Source organism: Sesamum indicum, linkage group LG7 (genome assembly GCF_000512975.1).
Source record: "Sesamum indicum cultivar Zhongzhi No. 13 linkage group LG7, S_indicum_v1.0, whole genome shotgun sequence".
NCBI lineage: Eukaryota > Viridiplantae > Streptophyta > Magnoliopsida > Lamiales > Pedaliaceae > Sesamum > Sesamum indicum.
In genome coordinates, this window is record NC_026151.1 from 6,234,170 (window position 1) to 6,248,124 (window position 13,955).

The following is a 13,955-nucleotide window of genomic DNA, read 5'->3' on the forward strand; positions in this document are numbered from 1 at the left end:
TATTGTGATTTTAGGATTAAAAAACATTGTTTGAGATTAAAAAGATGTTGTAATTTTGGAACTAAAAAGGCCCAAAATCACATTTTTTGAAATTTAAAAGACGTAATTTTGAGTTTTACGGGACTAAAAGCGTAACCTGCCATAGTTATGGTACCAAAACACATTCTGTCCTTGTTGAAGGGGACTAAAATCACATTTTATCCTTGAGAATATAATAATTATATTTGATATTTTAAATTAATTGCACACAAATTTTAGTGTGCCACACACACTAATTTATTATAACTATTAGTCCACAGTCATTAAAATTAAATATAAACAATAGAAAATGTTTTTCTAGTGTGTTATCCAGCATGGGCCTTTTGGAGCTTGTCAAATTATATGTAAAATGATACTTGGAACCAAAACTGACTCAGAGACAAAGGGGACCTCTTCATTACCACGCAAATGGCTTCCATAAGACCTCTTTATCCACTTTCTTGTCCGCTCAAACAGCCCACCACCCCCTCTTCATCTCCATGGCTTCACCCCAAATCCTCCCACTTTCCATCCACACAACTTCACTCCATACAATCCCAACGCCCTGTTGCTGTTCCAGTGTCGTTCAACCCGTCGGGGAACTTGGACCTCTCTCTCTACGATGAAGGTACTTCTATCACCATCACTTTCTTACAAGTCATACATATGCAGCAGCTTCTTAGGCGCCGAGTAGTTCTGGTCTTAATCTTCCAAGAATTTGACTTTCAACTATATATGAGAATTCGAGCTCGTTTCAATTCGATTTGTTTGTTTTTATTTGCGACAGATGCACCGGAAGCACCTCCGCCAATGCCTCCTACGGAAGGCCGCTGTGAAGTGGTTATCGACAACGATATCATTACTCGCTTGGATTTGTCCCCGTTTCGTAATGCGACCGGCATAACCTCACCTGACTCCGGTAGGGTTTCGATCGTGTTTGGGTAAATTTATTACAAAATGCCTGAAAGCTTACATAATATTACAAAATGTTTAATAAACTTTTTCGAAGATCAACATTTTAAAACTAGGATGTTAGGACTTTGAGTTTCTTTTCTTTTAAGAAAAATGATGGAGATCTCAACTTTGTTTTAAAAATTTTAACAAAACTCTTTTAAATTAATTAAAGTGAATTACGTGGATATCCCCTGAGATTATGCCTAATTAAACAATTACTCCATTCTCTTTGTAAGAATGCATGTACACTCTCATGATGGATTGTTTGTATAAAATTCACGATTGAATATGAGTTTACTTATAATTACAACTACAACCTCAAGGTTGAACTTGTAAGTTTGCAAATGATATAAATTGTTTGTGTAGTTCCAAATTAATTATTATTAATATTTTGTTAGGAAAAATTATAGTTTACATCCCACAACTTGCATCATTTGTGATTTTGGTCCTACTATTTTGCCCCTCACCATATTTAGTTCCATAAGTGTAAAAAAAAATTACAATTTACGTGCCACATACATTTTCCGTTAGATTCTTGACGGAAGGATGCACATGCTCCATTAACTTAACCAAAATTTGACTGCAATAGTGTGAAAAACTTTATTTTACGTCCCACAACTTACACTACAATGAGACCAAAATCGCAAAAGATATAAGTTGTGGGACGTAAAGTATAATTTTTCATACTATTGCAGTCAAATATTGGTTAAGTTAACGGAGCACGTGCATCCTTCCATCAAGAATTTAACGGAAAATATGAGTGGGACGTAAATTACGATTGTTTTGATATTTATGGGACTAAATGTGGTGAAAAGTAAAACAATAGAATCAAAATCACAAACAGTATAAATTGTGGGTTGAAATTGCAATTTTTCCTATTTTGTCACTTACGCCAGACACCGTCCACCCCAATAAAAGATCGAAATAGAAAAGTATCCACAATGTTTGGATAAATACAGTGGTCATACTTTTTGTCATTAATGTGTGTGTTACATGATAAGAGTATATAGACCAAGCTGTTTAACGGTTGATGCGTTGTTTTGCAGCCAAACCGCAGGAGTTTCTTGACCGTACGATTGGATTTACGATCAACTACACAAGGGAAGACGAGCATGATCCACGAGAACTATCAGAATTCCCTGATATAAGACTGTGGTTTGTTAGACTGGATGCAGCGTATCCATGGCTGCCTGTCCTGTTGGACTGGCGAGCAGGGGAGCTTGCACGTTATGCAGCGATGCTGGTACCTCACCAGGTATCCAAAACTATTATTTCGTCAGTATTTCTTCATTCAATGGGCGCTACTTAGGGATTTTGAATGAGGGTCGTTAGAGGGTGTTTGGCTAAATTTATTTATATTATAAAAAAATAAATTATTTTTTATATTATAAATTATTATGTTTTAAAAATTACGGTGAAACAATATTATTTATTAATGTCAAACGAAATAGAAAGGAAAATAAGTTTCAGTTACAAATTAATCAATATTTGCAATGGATTTTTACTTATACCCAAAATATTTGCTATGGTTTACAGTTTTAACAAATATTTTGGCCTCATATGCAGAAACAACGGCTAATATTAGTTGCACAACTTTGGTTAATTAATTACGTACTCGCATGTTTTTACTTTTTAACCATGCTAATTAACCATAACGAAAAGTCGTTTCTTTAGGGTTAATTAAAACAGAAAAAATGCAAGGAACTCTCCTGTCATATTACAAAAAAGCAAGTTATCCCCCTTATATATGATGAAAACAAAACAACAATTTTACCTCTGTGTTTTTTAAAATGCAGCAATTTATTCCCATGTGTTTCTTGAAATGAAGCATTAATTTTACCTCCCTGTCTACGGAGGTAAATTGCTTCATTTTGAAAAATACAGGGAGATAAATTGCTCTTTTTTTTATAGGGGTGATTTGCTCATTTGCAACATCACAGGGGGTAAATTGTATGAAACCCTAATTAAAACATCTAGGATATTCTTAAACTTTATAAATTATGTTAGTTTCTACATTAAAAATAAGATTTTAGAAAGTTAAGGTAAAATAACATTACGAAATTTATACAATTTTAACAACGACAACTGTATAATTACTGTGATCAAAATAAAAAAAAGTTTGTTAAAATGTAAAAATAAGTCGGAAACTCTTTATAAGAGACTTTTCGGCATTTCATAAGATGTTTTGAATGCTTATAAGAGACGAAGCCGTGTTTACGCACTCCCTGAATTGGTAATGTGAATTTGAACAGATGAGTATGAGAATGGGAGTTGTGTTTAACCCGGAAGCGCTGGAGTTGTTCGTGGTACAGAAAGTGTTTGTGGTGTACTCATGGTTGAAGAAGCATGACGTTCCAATGCCCAGATTGAAGGCTAAAGACATGGCCAGGATGCTTGGATTTGGAATTGGAGATGATCTCTTTGATTTGGTCGACAAGTAGCCCATTCCCAAATATTAATGCAATTCTCTCATTCTCATGTAGTAGTCATTGCAACTCCCGGATAGTGCTATATCTTTTATTGCACCTCTACATTGATGACACGTGGACAAATAATGTTGATGAGGGGAAGATCCTATTCTATTCTAAATATTATAACTTTAAAAAGTATTTTATTCTAAATCTTTTATAAAAATTATGTACATACCTAAAATGTGCCGTATTTACTAGTTTGATGATTTGAATATGTTTTATGTTGGAAATACATTTTATATTTAATCCTTTTATCTTGTCTTCTTCTAATATTTTGTCTCTCTCGTCATTTTTTTTATTTGCATCAATATCTCCTCTTTCTCTCTCCTACCCACCGGTTCCATTCTTCCCCAAATCTCTCATCAACATTATTTGTCCACATGTACAATAGAAGATGCAGCACTATTTCGGAGTAGAGGATCCCAAGCCCAAGTTTTAAGGCCTCGATCTTATAAATTTGAAAAAATAGTTGGTAAGAAACAAATTGTTTTGGGAAGCTTTTTGTGTACTCCTCAAATACAGAGCATAGGAAAAATATCATTTTTCATTTCATAACTAAAGTCCTATTTAATATTGGTTTCCATTGATTACGGATTCTCATTTTAATATTATATATTTTACATTTTCTAAATTTTTGTTTCTTTGGAGCTTTTTTTGTTAAAGTGTTGATAGTGAATTGACGTGGGCGCGCTACAGAAAAAATGAATTTGAAACGAAAACTTTGTGACATGTGACAGCCTTTACACATTCTGATGGATTTTGCAATGGGCTTGTTGCAATTTCATACCTGAGGAACCATAGAAGTCACGTGCACACAATGGTTGTATCTTGGATTTGGTGAAGGTGATTGTGTCACGGATATATCATTATAAATCTTGTCTAGTGCAGTCATAATGTGTAGTGAGGACAGTGGATTTCAAGAAGAGGATCCATCCCCTATCAGTATGTGACAATGGTATACCCTATGCAATTGGAGACTTGTTTACGCTTTCTGAACCTATGGCCATAGCAGTTGGTCGAATAGGAAATGATTTCCTATGTGGAGCAATGGAGCAAAACGCAGTCTCAAGTATTAAAGTATTGATGTCTAATCCAAAATGAGAACTAATACCCAATTTCATGCCTAAACTAAGGTCATGAAACAGTAGATGGAAGGACCATACCCATATGGAGATCGAGGCCCTAAATGTTCATACAGATATTAACTTAGTCTCTAATATCGTGGGTTGTTGCTAGACGGCCACCCATGCAATAGGCTCTCCGATCCATGATGTTCCAGCACTAAATTGCATCCACCAAGTGGTCCAACATCTAAAGGCTAGTTGCGGATTCGTAGAATTGCATCCACCAAGTTGTCCAAATTGTCTGAATATGAGTTTCTTAAGTGATATGTAAGAAAAAATTAGCTAAACCAATGGAATTGGAGCTGGTTACTTACATCACAAATCAAAGAAACATGTTTCTCCAATGAGGCATTTGTAGGACTCCAACCACATATATGAATTGGTAAAATCAAATTTGGCCTTGCAATCCAAAAACATGGGTCACCCAATCAATGCAAATATTAAGATAATTTTAAAATTCTTATACATCAAGAATAAGACCACGTTCAACTAGACATGTATTTTTCCATGATGAAAAAAGAAATAAAATATTCAAAAAGCTATACAAAGTCAATCCTTGCATCAGAATAACAATAATCTCATCTTAAAGTGCTCATTGAATGCTTTGTTTTTATATGCAAGAATTAGAACATAACATAATCTAACAGAAAACACATATGGACTATCTCTAATTTCTCAATGATGAAAGAAAAGGTGAGTTTCATAACAATGTTTAACATACCCGATGAACAACATAAAATTTATCACGAAAAAAGGTACTTGAAATTGCAAGCAAGCTTAGTAATTGTAAATGCCCGCTGAACAACACAATAAGTTGCACCCACAAAACGTCGAAATAAATTAAAGTGTGATACATACTGTTGAAGTGTTCCGCCGCACCTCCTTTAGTTCCGGAGGTTGAAGACGATGCTCAGACAGGGAACTGAAGTCGCATTTGCTTTTCTTTCCTCTTGCTTACGATTTTATTAGTTAGTACAGGTGGCATATGAGTCAGCAGCTTAGTTGTTGAGTTAGTTAGGAATAGTTAGTTTGTTTTCCTTTTCCTCACGTGTACAGAGCTTATTTAAAGGCAGTCTTCAAGATACTCAATATACTATTTATCTATCTTCCACAGAAATGCAAGAATCCCCCTTCCACTGTGCATACGCTGTTAATTTGCTTCTCTAACTCTTCATCTCGCAATGATATTTTCTGGATTCTTCATGGCATCAGAGCCACCATCCTGATGGTCTCTGTATTCACTCACAATTGTACATAATTAAATTTCCTTCGCGATGGCTAATTCCTCGATATTTGGACCTGATCTAACTGGTGTCGGCACCAATGTTGGCAATGAGGCTATAACTATGCGAACACCAGTCCTTAATCACCCTGCGATGGTGATGATTTCAGCACCACTAAATGGAAGTAACTGGTTATCTTGTAGTAGATCTATGCGTATTGCGCTAGAAGGACAGGACAAGATTGGTTATATAGATGGATCCTGTGGAAAGTCTCTGGAAGGATCTGCAGAGTATCGACAATGGAGGATCTTTGACTCAATGGTGCGAACTTGGATACTCAATGCCATCTCAAAGGATATTGTCAATGCTTACCTTTATCCAAACTCTGCAAGACATTGTGGCTGGAACTTGAAGCACGCTATGGCGAATGTGATGGCCCATTTACTGTATAATATTCAACGCAAAATTAGTTCCATTACTCAAGGTAATCTCAGTATCACAGCTTACTATTCAAACTTAAAGCAACTGTGGGATGAACTGACATATTTGATACCACCTGCAATGTGCACATGCAGAAACTGTACATGTGGTTGTAACAGAACAAAAATTGATCAAATTGAAGCGAGTCAGTTGATATAATTCCTTATGGGGTTGAATGAATCTTATGATAATATACACCATTAGATTTTAGTCCTTGATCCATTACCACATGTAAATAAGACATATTCAATGGTTCTTAGAGTTGAAAGGCAATGTCAGGTGAATTTGGGATTCCTGGATGGTGGGGATTCAGCTATGATGGGATGAGGTCCTGAACAAAGAGAGGTCTCTGGACCTAAGAATTTCATGAGACGCAAAGGTACAACAGATAAGAATCAATTATTCTGCAGTCATTGCAACAAGTCTGGGCATAATAGGGAGTCTTGCTTCAAACTCCATGGTATCCCTAATTGGTACAGGTATCTAACTGAGTAGAGGAAAAAGAACGCATACAGTGGAAAGGCCTATGCTGTGCACGACTCGACCAGCAGAACCTTACGAATGTTGCTGCTGCAAGAGGAGGAGGAAGAAGTGTCTCAGTTGATGATTTGATTAAAGCTTTACAGCTTATTCAGAGCAAAGCAGTCATGGATCCAGTGAAAGTTCATTTTGCCCAGGCAGATGAAGTGGCAGGTATGACTCAAAATTTAGCCTCACGTTTTTTAAGTTCGGGATCTTGGATTGTAGACACAGGGACTTCGAATCATATGTGTGGTGATAAGAACATGTTTGCATCCTTACATTCCTTGAAAAATACCCTGTTAATGTCCTCCTGCCTGATGGCAACATTAAATCTGCCACCAAAGTTGGTGACATTCCTCTCACACAGGGGCTCACATTATCACATGTCCTCCTTCTTCTCAGCTTTAAGTACAACTTGTTGTTTGTATCTCAATTGTGCAAATCTCACTTCGTCAGCTTCATCTTTCTCACTTCTTTATGCCTTTTGCTGGACCTGAAGACTAAAAGCATTCTAACTCTAGTAACACAATTAGGGAAACTTTATGTCTTAGATGCAACTTCCTTTGTTTCCAAACCTCTATTGGAGAAACCTTGTGTTTCTACTGCCTATTTTTTTGCTACTCAAGATATGTACACTTTATGGCATAAATGGCTAGAACACTCTAGCTCCTTAGTACTTAAAGACATTCCTCTAATAAAGGTGCCAAATGATATGGATAGCCATATGTGTTCTATCTGCCCCTTAGCAAAACAGAGAAGCGGAACATTTCCCTTGAGTAATTCTTGTTCCTCTCACATTTTTGAGCTAATACATGTTGACATTTGGAGTCCATACAAACAAGTTTCTCCTAACCATTGTTGATGATTACTCTAAAACAATTTGGACCTTTTTAATGCAACAGAAATCTCAAACAGTTAACTTGCTTTCATCCTTCTTTGCCAAAACCTGTACTCAATTTTTTGCCAATATTAAAATCAGGCGTACTGATAATGGCTCAGATTTTACTAGCCTTGTTTGTCGGAACTACTTATTTTGGGCAAAATCCATCCTTACATCCACTCACATAATCAACAGACTACCTACACTTTCTCTTAACTGGACCTCCATCCTATGACAATTTAAAAATATTTGGTTGTCTTTGTTTTTTTTCAAATGTCCTTGCTCACAAAAACAAGTTTGATCAAAGGGCTTTTAGATGCATTTTTATTGGATATGTTCCAAGGCAGAAGGGGTACAAACTCTATGAACTTGATCATCATGTTGTTATTATCTCATGTGATGTTGTTTTACATGAACATAGATTTCCATATCTATCATCTGGTCACTCTACTTCTTTTTCTGATCCTATGCTTACTCCCATCATTGACTCCTTCACTACTCCTTGTGATGATCCTCCAGTTTTTGGTAGTCCTACTGCTCCCTCTTCACTTGATCCTGGTCCTGCTATCTCTTTTCCTCAGTGTATGCCTGTTCCTCTTCGCAGGTCACACAAAGCCACTAAACCTCCCAGCTGGTTGAATGACTATCACTGCCAGTTCTCTTCCACTGATCCCTCTATTTTCCTCATGATCTTACCTTTACATATTGATTTTATGGTTGCTTTGTCTATTGTGCAAGAACCCAAAACTTACTTGCAGGCTCAATACAAATTGGAGTGGGAGCAGTCCATGAAGGATGAACTTGAAGCCTTGGAGAAAAACGATACTTGGGAGATTGTGGACCTCCCACTTGATAAGCATGCTATTGACAGTAAGTGGGAGTTTAAGGTGAAGTTAAAGCCTAATGGTACTGTTGATTGATATAAGGCTCTACTCGTGGCAAAGTAATACAGTCCGGTTGAGGGAATTGACTACATTGATCGCTTTTCCCCTATGGCCAAGGTAGTCAGAGTGCTTCTTTTGTTGGCCATAGCTTCCAGTTGCTCTTGGCCTCTTCACTAGGTCGACATCAACAATGCCTTCCTTCGTGGTTTTCTTGATGAGGTTATTTACATGAAGGCACCTGATGGTTATCGTGTTCCTCCTGGAAAGGTCTGTAGATTAAATAGGTCTCTATGTGGCTTGAAACATGCCTCCAGACAGTGGAATCTCAAACTTACTGCTACCCTTCTTCGCTATGGCTTTTCTCAATCATCTCATGATTTTTGTTTGTTTGTTAAGCATTCTTTTGCAAGTCCACTAATTCTGCTTGCCTATGTAGACGATGTCGTCTTAACTGGTCCTTTTGAGGAGGCCATTCAGCACACCAAGTTGTTCTTGGATGAAGCCTTCACCGTTAAGGACTTAGGTCCCTGCGAAATATTTTCTTGGGCTCAAGATTGCTCGTTCCACTGCAGGCACTTATGTTACCCAGCACAAGTACATTCGAGATATTATTTTGGATACTGTGCTTTCTTCTACTAAGGTGGCTTCCATGCCTCTTCCTTTGGGTATCAAGCTATCAGCTCACTCTACTCATCCCTTATCTAATTTTGAATCTTATCGAAAGTTGGTTGGTCGATTGCTATATCTTGGTTTCACCAGGCCTGACCTCTCATTCACTGCTCATTGGCCTTTTCTTTCCTGCTGCATCTTCGTTAGGTCATCCAAAAATTACATGCAATTTTTCGACCAAATTGATAAAAAAAAAATGACTAAAATTATCAAAACATTGATAAAAAAAAAATGACTAAAATTATCAAAACAATAAAATTATAAGACTAAATAAAAAAATCAATTCGTAGAAAAAAAAAATACCACTTAGTTATAGGACTAAAATTAGTAGATTAACTACCCCAGAAAGAAAAAAGTGATTTTAAATTCACAAATTAGACAACACTAATATCATTCATCAACATTAGGTCAAACACTACTTCCAACCAATTCCCCCCCACATGTTTTGCCTAATTTTCATTTGTTTTCAATCATTCCGGCTATATATTACTCCTATTTTCAGACTATAAAGTAGACCCTCATTTCAGAAAATATTATAATAAGTTCATTTTCAATTACTTTATGTACTTCATAAGATGTAAAATCCAAATATTTTATTTTTGAATAATATTTCTCCAAACCATTTAACATATGAACCAAACATATATACATATTCTTATTTCAAACTCTCACATAAATTGGTCCACTACATGAATTATAACTAACATATTTTTGTCATCACACATTTCCAGAACTTGTTTCCCAACTTTCATCATAAGTAAATTCTTAAAGTAAAACAAACTTAAAACTGGACAAATATTGGGGAAAAAATGCATTTTACGTTCTATAAATTAGTTTTTTTATGATATTAATTTTATTACATTTTATCTTACCACATTGCATTTCATAACTCCAAAAATATTATAACTTTAGTCTCAAACTTTACTTTCATTAAATTTCCGACGGAAGCAACTTTAATTTAATTCCCCTCAAATTGTAATAAAACTTGTATCATGCACGTGTTGTTTCTGTCAGAATTTAACTAATTTAAGATTTGAGACTAAATTATAATTTTTTAAGGAGTTATGATCGGGATACAATATGATGAGTTAAAAAATAATAGATCAAAATCACAAAAGAGATCATTTGTGCGACGCAAAATGTGTTTTTTCCACATATATAGTCTATATTATTTAATAAAACCCTCGAATAAAAATCAATAGAAAAGGTCCAATAAACTCCATAATTAATAGCCTATAAATTTTAATAATACCCTTGAATAAGAAAATCAATAAAACAGTCCGATAATAACTCCATTAGAATTCTTTAGAAAGAAAACATACTTCGAATATGTTCCTCAAGTGCCAAACTAGTAAAAAATAACAGTGGAAGGAACCTTCAATGGTTGACTCGAGACTTTTCAGCAATCAGCAGTCAATATAACACACATATATATATAGACTCATTCCTCATTTGAGTCCCACCATATGCTCCAAGTAACTTGAATTGTTCTCTGGTCTCCGCGTGTAATTATGATATCCAAGTATCTTCCTCGTTGAGTTCAAATTTGTGTAATAATATTCACGTTTTTTAATATTGTTCATATAATTTTTCAAAAAGTAGGGATTGCTTGTGTAAAATATATTGATGTTTTTTGTAGGTGTATGTGTAGTTATCTAGAAATAATGGATGATTTGTGTAAATAAATCATAGGTTAGGGGATGTAAATATAATTATCTCTTTTTTTAAAAAAAATATTTCTCATTTTGTCGCAAAAAACAAATATATGTTTATATTTATAACAGAATACACCAATGATGTCTTAGCCTAGTTGTTAAAGTTGAGGTCCCATAAATAAGCTTAAGGTTATGAGTTTGACTCCCATCAAATGTATGAATATTTATCTTACTTAATGTGAGTGAGTAATTTATTATAATGAGACGTGTCTCACTTACTGTGAGTTTATTATGATGCAAATTTAATGAGTTCACTGTAATGTGAGTTTATTAATTAAATCGATGTACTTATCAATTTATTGATTTTAATAGAATTTATGTAAGCACCATTTTTATTAGGTTTAAATACATTTTGCACCTTTAAACTATGCATTTTACATCCCTAAAGTATGAATGGTAACAAAAACACCCCTAACAAAATAGTTTAGCATTGATAGGACAAAAATGCCCTTCTCACATACCCCTATACTTTTTATTTTACTCCTTAAAAAATATTTTATTAAAAAATCTCCACCAAAACTACTTATAAGCCCTAACAAAATAAAGCAAGGAAAAGGAATATTTCTTATTTTTCTACTGTTTTACTAAATCTAAATATTTTAAAAATTAAATATGGAATTTTTTTTCATTTCAGATCTATATACTCCATTGCAACTTTTTTTTTTTCTTTTTATTTAGCTAAAGCCAATTATATTTAGGGATAATTGCACTCGTTTCCTCCGAGATTTGTTGTAATTATATTTAAATTTTATGTGGTTTGAAAAATTAAATTTAGCACCCTCGAAGTTTGCTTCCATCTAACAAATAAGTCTCTCCATTAGTTAAAATTCACTGAATTTGTTAATATTAACAAACAAATTGAATGAATTGATTGTTACCCTCAATTAATTGATTACTGACTTATTGCAAATCAAATATTTTTTTTCGAACTAAACTAACTTTATAACGATGAAGATATGCCTCCTCACATGCATTAACACGTATGAAGGTAATTTAGTAATAAAAAAATTTATTTGACCTGCAATAAGTCAGTAATAAGGCAATTAATGGTTGATATGGATTTTTTTTTTTCTGATTTTTTTTATATCAGCAAATTTGTTAATTTTGTCTAATGGATAAACTTTTTTGTTAGACGAAAGCAAACCTTAGGGGTGCTTTCAAACTACAGGGGATCTATGTATAATTACACCAAACCTCAGGGGAGGTTAGTGTAATTATCCCTTATATTTATTTCCATGCAACTATATACTCGTGCAACAAGGTAGCTCACAAATTTGTTCGTGTTGCTAGTGTCTATCTTACAAGATGCAAAACTGATGGAGACTAATGGATTGAGCTCATTGTTAGACGGTAGTTAAAATCAATGGTATTGATAACTTTGTGAACAACAAAAAGTATTTTTAATTATGTCAAATTTCAGAAGATCTCACTGTAAGTTACCTTTCATATGCTAATTTATGATAGATCAATACCCTTTCATAAGACGTACTATATCCATCGAGTTAATACAGAAAACGTTTGGAATTAGAAACGGATGTACAATTTAGACTTATAAGCCTCTGTAATATCATCTTTAAAATTGTGTCTAAATGTGTTGCAAATAGACTTAAATTGCTTCTTAAAAACATGGTTTTTTGTTTCTCAATATGCTTTTTCCTGAGGGTTTGTTTGATTCAATTGAAAGAAAAAAGAGAAGTGAAAGGAGATGAGGGAGAAAGAATAATAATTTTCCTACAAGTTGTTTGGTAGGATTGGAAGGAAAGTAAATTTCAAATACTTCCATCTGTTTGGTACAAGGAAACAGATTGAGAATAAAGCGTTATTTTTGTAATTTTATTGAATAATTCGTCTCTTCATTTTGTATTAGAAAATAATATTATACTAATAATATAATAGTATATAAAACTTTAAAAACTTTATTAATAGAAATACTCATCAAACAAGAAAAATAATATTTTTTAATTAATAAAGATATTCATTGTTGACTTCGAAGCAGCAGTTTTTTTAGCAATTTTGTTATCTTTTCTCTGACACTTATGTATGGTATTACCGGTGGAAAGAAATAAGAATTGGACAAAAATTATATATATACTTTTTTGTTCTTTTGGCCTTATACTTTCACTTTTATGCCCGATTCTGGATGGAAACAAAATTAGACTCGGGAGAGATTTTATATACATCGAGTTTTACATCCCCTACATCTCTTCCCTCTACCAAACACCAAACTATCTCTTATACATTCGTTTTTTATTTTCACTTCTCTTATACTCTCACTTTTCGCCCCAACCAAATATACTCTGAATTCACAAGAAGAAATGTTACTTTTTGTAATAACTAGTTACTACGGTTAAACGTGAAAAAGTATGTCACATATTAATTAGCTAGGGCTATTAACCGTTGCTTTTGTAAAACGAAGACAAAACATTAGCCACAGTTAAAACTCATAGTTAATATTTTGACTATAGTTAAAACTATGATAAATATTCTTTAAATGTGATTATATTTTATTTCTTGCATCGATTGTATTTTAACTAAATTAAATAGTATTGATCTATCATAATATTTAAATAATAGTCATTACAATGTTGAAAATAATTCTTTTGGGTTTTTGGTCGTGGTTAAAGGCCTTAATCTTCGGTACATATTATGAAGTACGTATATATATCCAATACTTTCACGAAAAAATCTAGAGACCCCCATGTGATAATAGGAATGTTTAAAAAATCTCCTATGAAAATTAAAGTATCAAAAACCCCCTTTGTGATATAAAATAAATTTCAAAAAACTCCCTTTGTACAGAAATTAGATCACACGCGCTTTGACTGCGAATTTGCTCTGATAATACCTATTTATTTATATTTTTGCCCTTTTCTCACATCTAATATATGAAATATTATATATATATTTATAAATAATAAAAAATATTATTTTATATAATAATTATTTAATTATTTATATAATAAAATATTATTTTAATTAAATTAATAAAAAATTATATATTTAAAAAAAATACAG

At 33.6% G+C, this 13,955-nt stretch overlaps 1 protein-coding gene across 1 annotated transcript; it reads left to right on the forward strand.

The window, feature by feature from the left end:
* On the forward strand, positions 401 to 3,578 carry LOC105166415 (protein CHLORORESPIRATORY REDUCTION 6, chloroplastic). Its single transcript, XM_011085757.2, has 4 exons — positions 401 to 646; positions 806 to 937; positions 2,019 to 2,227; positions 3,225 to 3,578. Exons 1-4 carry the CDS (start codon positions 448 to 450, stop codon positions 3,411 to 3,413), a joined length of 729 nt encoding a protein of 242 aa, XP_011084059.1. The 5' UTR covers positions 401 to 447; the 3' UTR covers positions 3,414 to 3,578.

Excerpts from the sequence above, each read along its gene's own strand:
- LOC105166415 (XM_011085757.2), top strand. The coding sequence starts at position 448 with ATGGCTTCCATAAGACCTCTTTATCCACTTTCTTGTCCGCTCAAACAG. Across the intron at positions 647-805 it reads CCTCTCTCTCTACGATGAAG|ATGCACCGGAAGCACCTCCG; the intron begins GTACTTCTATCA and ends TATTTGCGACAG. Across the intron at positions 938-2,018 it reads CATAACCTCACCTGACTCCG|CCAAACCGCAGGAGTTTCTT; the intron begins GTAGGGTTTCGA and ends GTTGTTTTGCAG.